This window comes from Chanodichthys erythropterus, chromosome 4 (genome assembly GCF_024489055.1).
Source record: "Chanodichthys erythropterus isolate Z2021 chromosome 4, ASM2448905v1, whole genome shotgun sequence".
Lineage (NCBI taxonomy): Eukaryota > Metazoa > Chordata > Actinopteri > Cypriniformes > Xenocyprididae > Chanodichthys > Chanodichthys erythropterus.
Window position 1 is genome coordinate 5,103,879 of NC_090224.1, and position 11,325 is coordinate 5,115,203.

The 11,325-nt window shown below is 40.0% G+C and overlaps 1 protein-coding gene across 5 annotated transcripts in view; it reads right to left on the reverse strand.

Moving 5' to 3' along the window:
* epha7 (eph receptor A7) overlaps positions 1 to 10,759 on the reverse strand; it is an 87,733-nt gene extending 76,974 nt beyond the window's left edge. For all 5 annotated transcript variants that reach the window (XR_010894952.1, XM_067383764.1, XM_067383762.1 and 2 more), the window contains exons 1-3: positions 10,595 to 10,759; positions 9,126 to 9,190; positions 7,111 to 7,780 (exon numbers count right to left, since the gene is read on the reverse strand). Coding sequence is in view for 4 of the 5 variants with exons in the window: in XM_067383764.1 (XP_067239865.1) it covers positions 7,111 to 7,780; positions 9,126 to 9,190; positions 10,595 to 10,688 (829 nt within the window). In the remaining variant the exon portion in view is untranslated. The remainder of the gene's footprint in view (positions 1 to 7,110; positions 7,781 to 9,125; positions 9,191 to 10,594) is intronic.
* Between the last annotated feature and the right edge of the window lie 566 nt (positions 10,760 to 11,325).

Consider the following 11,325-nt stretch of genomic DNA (forward strand, 5'->3'; position numbering starts at 1 on the left):
CCTTTGGGGAATCCTGAAGAGACAAGTTCAGCATCACTCTCCATCCTCTCTAAAAGAGGTCATTCTTGAAGAATGGAAAAAGATAGATGTTGCAAAATGTCGCCAACTTGTTCATTCCATGCCTAGAAGACTTGGTGCTGTTATCATCATGGAGGCCATACAATGTACTAGATGTAGTAGTTTTTGTTGTGGGGTGTACTCATTTTTTCATCACCCTAATTTGAGTAAAACTGAAAAATGTGTAATTAAGTTATATTATTAACCTTACTTTCATGTTATAAGTTAAACAAATGTTATATTAAACTTAGTCTTGTCAACTATGATTTGAATTCCATTAAGTAAATTGAAACTGATTTACATTTTTATAATATTTAACATATAAACAATTTCTTCTAAGCAATGTATACAAACTTTGTATTCAAATGTATACAAAAGAAAAGGGATTCATCCAAAATCCTTGTATTGCTTGAAATACTGTAACTTAGTCTTATTTATATAATCACAAAACATCTGATAACACCAGCCTTTCTGGTTTAAGACACACAAACTCTACTTTGCTTTTGAGCAGAAAAGCGCAAAACATGAGCTCCCTCAATCAAACAACATTCGAAGCATGCTATTTCTGTCATGTGTAATGCAAAACTAAAGTTCAGCAATCTACTAAAACACAATGAAGCTCAACATGACTCAGCAGAGAAATGTGGCATTACATCAAACGCACATATTTTGACAGGGTGAACAAAAACACTGAAGCAATGTGAAATAAATAGCCCATGTGAATAGCCAGGAATCTTTGTCATTTCGCTGGTAACGTTGTGATTTCCATGGTGTCACCAGGGTCGCTCACGGCTGGGCAAGGGGTCAGTGAATATTAACTTCATTTACACATGGTTGCAAACAGAGCAGCTTGCACAATGCAGGCCTGCCTGCTCTGCTTAGTAACGTGAGCAGCCGAGCTGACAGGTCACTGCCAGGCTGGAAGATGGATGAGCTGAGCAGTTGACCCTTGGCTTGCCTGAGGAGCTAGCTCTATGGCTTCTTTCCCCTCCGAACAAAGACCCCCTACTAGCAACCGCCCTGCTCGCAACTCCAGCAGCACTAACAGGTCCCGACATCTCCATCAACCCTTGCATGCACACAAACACACAAGAAGATTTTGATAGGCTTAGTCTTTTTAGCCCGACACACCCAGAGAAACACTCTTTTATGCATGCATACACACACATGCGGCCCAAACTATGGGCGGCTTACCCCCTTTAGCTGCCTAAACGCTGGCACACACACTTCTCTTTTCGAATTGCTCTCTGCTCATCCGTACTAATGGATGCAATTGGACAAGCGGACACTGTGTTAAAAGCAACAAAGCAGCCGCGTGCATGTGTGTGTGTGTGTGTGTGTGTGTGTGTGTGTATGTGTGTGTGTGTTCAGAGCAGCTTTGGCCCGAGGCGACCGGGTGAAAGTGATATGTGACCAGGTTGAAGGCCTTAACACTCAGCGAGCATCAGGGAGGTTCTGTTGTCAGAGTGACTCTCCTCTGGGAGAGAGGCAGAGCAGGAGACTCAGCAGCTCAATCTCTCCCTAAGAGCAAAATCAATAACTTATTACATAACTGCACACTTTTCTCCTTTACAGACTGAGAAGGAAAGAAGGAAGGAAGTCTTAGGAGAAGGCTTGTTCTAGTATGAAAATGTCCTGCTAATATTATAACCAGGACTCCAGAAAATGAAAATGGAGCCACTGGCCCATATAATATGAATCATTTAGGAGCCAAATAACTTTTAGTTGAGAAATTACAGAATCACTCGATATTTCATACTAGAACAATTGATGTTTGTTCAGAAGTGCTGTTGCCCATGTTCATGTTTGTCAACTGCTGTGATCCATTGGGATGTGTATTAAACGCTATGAATTTAGAAGATCAGTTAAAAAGTATAGTTCACTTTTTACACGTACACAAGGGTCAGCAAACAGTGCATGTGATGCGAATTTCGTCATCAGAGTACGCGTACCGCTGGATTTTTGTAACCGTGCGTACGTGCAGGTTACACATGCGCATTTAATTCTTTTCGCAGTAATTCATTTATCCAAAAGGTGGCAACCGTGCCCTGGGGCAATGATTCACAAGGTAGTCAAAGAAAAACTGCATAAACAGAACAGACCGAAATGCTACAGCAACAATAGAGGCCTACATAGACGAGTTTGTGCAAAGAGGTTAGAAAGTACCCTCATTTGTACAACTCTAGCATGAAAGAATACTAAGATGTTTACATGGGTTGTAACTCGTGGCGAGAGATTGCTCAAAACTGCATGCGTCAAACGCCTGTGTATGTGTACTTGTCAAATGAAGTATACTTTCCAAGGCTGTGTGTTCGACTGTGCACGTACATTAGTGTACGCGTAAAAAAAAGTAAACCCAGGGCTTTGGTATGTAGAAAAAGGATGTGTAGTAGTCATCACAAAACAAAACTATTTTGTGAAAAGTATCTTTAATAACCATCAGTAACAACCATCTGCTTATTTTGAAGATATACCTGAAGAATGACTCACAGTTTAGTCAGTAAACCCCCATAGCTGCTCTGAACTGCTACGTTGCCAGACTGATTCATTATAAAGAACCAGCTCAAACAAGACATTAGTTAAAGAATCCAAAATCACAGAACAGTGTTCTTTTTGTGTGTTTTTTTCCCTCTTTATTTAATTATGAATGACAAAATGTTAACCACTCATCATTTAACCTAAGAACTTTTTTTTGATCCAGTGAAACAACAGTAAATGTGATTGTGAACATGAAGCAACTACAACACATCAATAACTGGACTACAGCCAACTGACAGCCTTGACAACAACACAATGACAGCTCCGCTCATGTTCAAAGCCACTTTCCATCTGACAAAACCAAGGGGGAAAAACAAACAGTACTCAGAGAGCATGCCGCTGTTCTCCAAGACCCTGACTGGCCGAGAAGGCCATTATCCATCAGCAGATGATTCTAACCCTGACAGCTTCGGACCCAACGGACTTCCCTGAGGAACTTGCCTCCATTTGAATAATTAAGCCCATTTACAGTTCTCTAATGGATGACCGTTTGTAGCCTTTACATTCACACCTTATCAATCACTTGCGTGTCAGGCCTTTATACAATCCGCCCACCCCCAACTCCTGGTGGCATCATTTGAAATGCAAAGCACGGCCTTCACTGAGCCTGGGTCTTGGTCTTGCTCTTGCGTCCCTCTACCTCGGCTACTTCTGCAGCTTGTCTGCACAGCTATTGCCCTCCTTCTGTGTTCTGGCAATCCATCAGGCTTTGACTAACTTCTGTCCAACTATTTGACATCTGGGAGATGGATGGTGTCAGCGCCTGCCGTTGCCAGTACCTCCTCCTGTTAGCATGTTAGCCAATGCTAGCTTGTTTTTCCCCCTTAGAATAATAAACAGAGGCTTGCCTTGTAAATAACACAAACTGGAGGAGTGGGCCAACTATCGGTTAATATTAGGCATTTCTTTGGACAAGATACGGTTATTAATGTGATGTGATTGAGCAACATACATTCCATGGGTTGTTCGCAAAAGCTTAACGAAAACAAAGGGATCAATGTCTGTCTACAAGGACTCTTTTTTGCCTCCAAAGGACTTAGTGTCTCCATTTTCTCTGAGTAGACACTGTTGAACAGAGCTTCGCAAATGAATGGCCACTATTTTTACTTGAGCTCTATGCAAATAAACTCTGGCATGCTGCTGAACACTTCAGATTGCTTTTTTTTTTTTTTTCAACACCCATTACACTGATTCTTGTGACTGCAAGGAGCAGATCTCTAGAAAAGTGAATCCTTGCATTGAGACTTGCATGAGTGCCATGGGTTGATGAGAGAAAGGGATGGAGCCTCTATGACTTCTCCGAAACACAAAAGATGATATTTTTAAGGTTTTTGACCATTTGAAATTGAAGTCAATGAGGGCCAAAACAATATATAGCCACGTTTCCACCGAAATTACCCGTAACAATTTGTCCCAAGAACTTTTTTTCCCCCAGACCTGTTGCTGTCTGCATTTCCAATGCGGTCTAAAGTACCGTGAAAATTAGGCAAATTAGTCCGGTGACGTAGGACTGCATGCAACGTATAAGCGTAATAAAGCCTGAACATCTGTCATATTTTTTAAACTCCATTGTTGATTCGAATAGCAAACAACTCTTATTGCACCCACAGCAACAGGCTTTTAAAAATGGTGGTTGAAAAAAAAAAAAATTGCTGCGTGGAGTCAACCAATTAAAATGCTGCGTGAACTCAACCAATCAGCATGTTCAGTGCCCAAGTCTCACCCCCAAAAGTTCCTGAAATTTTAAAAAGTACTACTTTACGAGCAAGGACTTTCTGAGGGGGAAATTTTACCTGGAACTTAATTTAGACCCTGGTTCCTGCGGTCAAAACACACAGAGTACCACTCCAAATTCCCTAGTTCCTGGGGAAAGTTCCTGCAGCATTAGAGAACATTTACTTCTGTTGAATAATTTTAAAAATAACTTCAGTAACACTTTATTTCAGGGTCTTTTAACTAGTTGTTTATTAGCATGCATATTACTAGAATATTGGCCATTTATTAGCACATATTAATGCCTTATTCTGCATGACCTTATTCTACATTCTTAATCCTACCCAATACCTAAACTTAACAACTAGCTTACAAGTTATTAATAAGTTGTAAATTAGGAGTTTATTGTGGTAAAAGTAATAGTTAATAGTCAATATGTGTTCCCTATAATGAAGTGTTACCATAACTTCTTTTGTGTTCCACAGAAGATATAATTTTTGACAGAATTTTCAATTTTTGGGTGAACTATCCCTATCACAGGATGGGTTTAGAGGTTGTTGTATTTTTAAGTTAGATATTTTATAAGATTGTGGTGTCTCAAACACATCACAACAGTCAAAATCATCCGCCTAGTGCAAGTTTATGTAGAAAAGCAATTAAATACTGTACCAACGGATGTGTGTTTCCTTTGCAAACTGCTGTTTAGAGGAAGAGGAAGAGAAAAAAGGAGGAAGAAATGAAACATACACAATCCTCCTTCAGGCATCTGATGAACGAGACGGTCAAAACATGCATTTTCATGGCCCTCCTTAGGTTTCCCCACTCAATTTTTAATGCAAGACATTTTAGACTCCGTATGCATGAGCGTCTGTTTGTGTGCTTATTTGTATATAAATAGTGTGGATTTTATAACAGAACATGAGGAAATGGTGTAAAAACAGGAGCTTTCGAAGGCTTCAGGGTCACAGTGCCTTGGCCAAGCCCCGAGGGGAGGATAAGAAAGAGAAGATAAAGAAAAAGAGAGAACTGCAACATGAGCTGTATACTCCTGGAAAGATCAGTCCTCCATATTAAAAAGACCCCTGTCACTCACAGGCCTTCAGCCCCAGATACCGTGCACTGCATTACTGTTTCTGTGACAGAGGGGGAAAACACACCAGTATTTTTCAGTCTGGTTGGTGCTCGGGGGAAACTCTGAACAGGCAATTTAATATCGGGAGGATCTCTAAGAGGAAGTGCTGATGCGGCAGTCTCATGCTCATTTTATTTAGATTAACTACAGCGGTAATATCACAGCCACTCATGCCAGGAGCGACGCACAACTCATAAAGTGACAATGGAAGGGGGCAGGAATCTAAATGGGTGACAGGGTTTGTTTGTCGCCAGCGCTGAGAGAAACACGCAACATTGTTTTTGAGGAATGCAAGATGGCTTTGTGAACAGTGATTAATTCTCTGGAAAAGCAATCGAGACTTTCTGAGAGTTCGGTATTGCTTCACTATTGTTTTTTTTGTTTTTTTGCTTTGAGTGAGTAAAAATTCCTGAATGTTTAATAGGTTAAAAAGGGTGGAATTATAAAAAAATACATAAAAGGCATCCTTTTATTATGCTTAATGTGTGCCAAATAGCCCATATTACATGGAAGCACCATCAACTTTCTCCTTTGCTCCCTTTCTGGCTTTTGAAATGGCTTTCAGCTTTGCAGCAGCCTCTCAGCGTGAAGCAGCCTTGCCCATTTTAGCTTTTGATAACATAATAGTGTTCTGAAGCACCCTTTACGTGATAACTTAATGATGTAGACGTGTATGTGCACCGCATAAAAGCTATTCAAGCCTTCCGGAGATATCTGATAAATCATTACTGGTCTGCACATGTGATAATCTATAGAGGTGGAGGAGGTGACCCAGATTGGCAGAAAAAAGGCTGGACGGCCACTTAAATCACACAAAACCAAAAGGTCCTCTCCCGCAGATCCTAATCGTGTGTCATGTGACTGCCAAAAAAACAATGCTTAGCACCATTAGTGACAGTGATGGCACTGGGAGTGTTTTTAATTGCAACGTATATCAGAGGCAACTGTAATTGCGTTTCCTGTTCAGACACTTCTTAAATAACCCCGGGTCTCTGCTGTTTGTTTTCTCATTCTGTCAGGGTCATTTCGAAGGTCCGGAGAAGGACCGGACGTCAGGCGGAACCTCCTCCGGACACGGTGTCGTTTGCGAACGATTGGTTTGGCTAGGTGCATTTAAATAAATGTAAAGATAAGAAAAGAGACGAAGAAAGAGAGCGGGTTTGTTTCTGAGAGCTAGGCTGGAGTGCTAGTTATCATTTAATTCCAGTGTCAATGTGCATAAGGCTATAAATTAAGAGCCTACAAATCAAACTACTAACAGGGATTCCTATTATTGTGCCAAGGATTTTTGCCCCCACATTGAATCCATCATTATTATCTCTGCCCAATAAGCATGTTCTTTTTTTTCTTTTTTTTTTCTTTTTTACTCTGCAATCATTTTATTAATCGTTCTTCAGCTGCTTCATTTTTTCAGCATGGTTTGTTTTGTTATTGCATTGCTTTGCTGCAATTCGGATGAATTACCTCGCATTGGGATAATTCTATGCTTGGGCACTCAGTCAAACAATTAGAACAGGGATTGTCTTGGTAAATGGACACATAAGCAAGTCTTACACATAATAATAACTTATTAATTGCTCCATTGTCCTCTCTTCTGTTGCGTGCAATGTTAATCAGTGTCACTCTAATGCATGCCAACAGATGTGTGCGGACGAAAACAAAGTACTCACGTTCACATGCATCTCCCTTCTGGTGAAATCCAGCTTTGCATATACATTTCCCAATGGGTACCAGCCATTCTCCTTCAGCGCTGCAGTGCATTTTGGGAGAGTTGTCGGCCTCCTCCTCTGCGTCGTTGACGCACATGCCCTCCACTTCCACCAGCGACGAAAACTCTGACCCCGTCACCGTATCTGGGAACGTGGCCAGGTTCTCAATAATCGACCAACACTTCTTGTAATACACTTTGACGGAGACCAAAGCGATGCAGGCACCTACATCCTGAAAGGCCAGGTAGAAGCCTCGGCGGGAGAGGGGTCCGATTATACGCACCTCCGTGTTGAGCTTCATCTTTCTTTCCCCCAGGTCACCCTGAGTGAAACTCTCGTCCGCAGCTATAGTGTCAATTTTCACATACTGGCTCTCTCTTATATTCCTGCCCACCTCCACATCGGTTTCCTGGTAGTACAAGTTGAATGTCTCCTTGCAAGAGCCAACCACCCCTGGAAGGCTGTTACAATCCCTCAAGGTAAACTTCAGCTCCACAAAAATCCTCTGGGCATCGCCCTTCTCAATCCAGTTAGTCCGTAGCCAATTGTTCTGATTTGGCTCCATGACCTGGCAGACCTGATATGTGCGAATGGGTGTGTAGTTTTCATCCAAGCCGCTGATCTCTTCCCACTGAGAAAAAGGAAAACGCAGTTAATCATCATTATACCGTGTGCTGTACTAAAATGCTCAGAAATAACCTCAAGGGAGAATGTTTCAGCGTGTTAAAACTGGCCTCTGTGTGAACAAATGCACAACTCCTTGATATGAAATGATCTGCATGAATTCATCTGCAGCCAGGTGCTTCATTTTTTAAATCCTTTGCATAACTTGAGAATTTAAAATATCTGTATTGTATTAACCTAAAATATTTATTTTTAGTGTCTGCGATTATATGCACAGTACTGATAATTGTTGGTATCAGTCAGTCAATGCAAACAGTAATAAGCACATTAAAATGCTTTACTGTAAAATACATTTTTAAATAATATTATAAATATATTGCTGCAAATAATAGTAGTAAATAATAGTAAAGTCATCAAATCAACAAAAAGGTTTCATCAAGTATCCGAACAGTGTGCTTCTTGTGTTAACATCAAAATTAACTGATTTTAATTTCTAAAAATGATTAAATATGACTCAACCCGAATACTTTAATTTTCGGTGTTTCTCTCGAACAACTTCCACCTAAGGCTTAAATTCCATGTACGCTGGACACTTGTTGGCTGTGTTTCTTTCACTATTTGTTTAACTCATTAAGAATGTTTTAGTTTATAAAAACACACTGTACATAATTTTTCAACCACTCTGAATGCAAGTTATAACTCTGAAAACTCATAAAAGCAAGTAAAACTTTGACATAAACTATTATGACAAGTTAAATGAATAAAAACAAATATGTTGTTACAATGCTGTAATTTTTTAAAACTCTAAATAAAATATATTGCAATCAAATCACCTGATAAACAACATAAATTCTGAATCCTAAACGTTTAAATTGCTTTAAACTTTTTTGGTTATGAGTTTCCAGGATGATGTTGTGTTCAAATCAATTGTTAAAAACCTACAAGACTACAAAAACTTACAAATAAACCTAAAACTCAAACAGGAGCATAATAAAGAGCTTAAGTTAATCTACAAAGTTCAGCAAAAGAACTTGGTAGATTGTATTTTACTTTGCGTTTGTATTTTACACGCTTTCCTTAAACCTTTATAAACACTAGCTGAGGATCAACAACGACAATCAAAAAGTAACAAAACCACCTCCATTTAAAGTAAACCCAAATTACCATTGTTTAGCGTTTTAGAAACATTGTGATGTGGTGCAAAGACTCACAACAGAAAAAGAAACACAACACATTTTACCACCACATAATTTTAGGTTGCGCTTAAAATACTACAAGCAGTAAGCGCATTACAGAAGTGAAAATCCTAAATGTTTGAGTGTAAAGAAAAAGTTGTAAAGTTTCCAGCTTACCCCGCTTGGAGGAGACGATATCCATTCCAGCTCTGTCTGCTGCGCCTTTGAATCCAGCAGGATCACTGCCGACGACACATAAAGCGCACACTTACAATAATGCATCTTTAATTGTGATAAATGTTTGGCACACATCTCGCGCATATTCCAGAAGCATTTTACATCGCGCTCGAGCTCAGAGACAGTCTAAAAGTGAGAGAGTGCGCGAGTTTGACCCATTTTCAGCAGACAGCGGTGGAGATTTATGACAATAAGCACCTTACACCTCTGAAACCTGTGCGACACCTGTTCGTGTGTCAATATAACCGACGGACACGCTTTCTCTTGTGGTGTGCGACCGAGAAATAGGCAAAGTTCCTTAATTCGAACCGTTGAGGATATTACGCGAATAGCCTACGCGCGCGCCGACTTCGTCGCGTGCGAAATTAACCGCTATTTTGTTATTTAAATGCATTTTACTGAAGCGTTATCTGCTTTTAGTGTGATCATGTGTTTAAATAGATCTGGTTAAATAATTAAATAAATAATTTAATGAGATATTGTCATTAAAAACTCTCAAAGGGGCATTAGCTGAGATCAGAACCTTAATTTAAAAAAGAGAAATAAATTAATATAATAAATAAATTCGTCACTGAGTATGTTGAGTAATCAATACACATCTAATTGAACAACAGCAAACAGCTATAAGCTCAACTGGACGTATTTAGGATGTAGCCTATACCATATAGGTACAGAATTGAATGATCCTTTAATTTCATATTTCGGCAAGGAGGCACGATACCTTCGGCTTATGCTATATGTAATATAGTCGATGTTAATGTGTGATACATGCAACTTATTTTGCAGTACAGACTCGGTAGAAACATGTTAAATCTATAGGGCTACTCGATAACTTGGTAATAGCTACAGAAGCACTTCGGATTGCTTGATGATTGCAGGAGGTTTTCATCCCGGACAATTCCTTTACTACTAGGCTAACTGAAGATGAGTGTTTTAAAATAATAACGTGGCAGCTATAGCTATATGTTGCAGAATTGACTGTATACTGCCCGCTTGGTTAACATTAAGGCACACCAAGCAGATCTTTTCAAGTTTGATATTGCTGTTGTTTCTTTGCGGTAGGCTATATGGAAAGCACGTAGTGTTTTCTGATGAAATGAGAACGTGATAATCAGACGATACAGGGCTGTGAGGGTTAATCTTAACGTGATAGACAATATTTATCTGGATTTCATGTCAAGCTGCGATGTGCAGTTGTAAATTACACGTCTTCGTGTCTGATTAGCGAAAGTCTGTGCGTCAAGGAAATACATAGGCTACTCATGATATCAGACACAGTAAGCCGTATATCGTTGTCTAATGTGTGATAAAATAAAACTGTTGTCTGTCAGACTGTCGATACTGTATCTGCTGTAACTGCTGATTTGCTCGCGCTGTCAGGATGCAATAAAGGAAACTTTAGCACTCACCCTCTCTTGTGTTCTGTGCTATTCCAGTGTTCACATAAAAACATAAATGAAGGCAAAATATAGTCCACAAACACGAAACTGAGGTGCAAACCATGGTGCAATTGAAAGTTGGCTAAACAGTGTGCGCTTTTTCCAACGCGGCGTTTCCTTCCCATTGACGACGCTCCAGCACCAGCTCTGGGTGAATAAAACAGCCGTCTCTCACTCAAATAGCATCGGCAGCTGAGGGGCGGGGCTTAGAGCATTCAGCGTGTCACTCATCTTGACTGACAGAGAGCCAGCCCACATTAGGCGCGCGAGAGGCTTTCGGTGGAAAAACGCGGACGAATCACTTTAAAGCGAAGGCGGATCTTCAATTTTAGTCTTAAACAGACTAGTGTGGATCCACAAACTTTAGGAATAGTCGGACACTATTGAAAGTTGTTGTTACATTTAAGAAAAACATTTTATATTCTAATGTTCGATTCGAAATACTGTACTTGAAGCTAATATTTAAAACGCTGCTTTTAAATGAAAAGTAAATACAGATAGGTCTATATCAAAACAAACTACGAGAGAGTGAGATACTTTTCCCTGGAACACCACTTGCTCAGAAGCCTACTCTATCAAGATAAGACTTGAACTTTGGGTAGGGCTCTCAAGCATGTCACGACATCAGAGGAAACGTTTATATTTTTCCCAACTCATTGAAGAGCATTACATCATAAGCAGGTAATCCTTTATCATGGTGC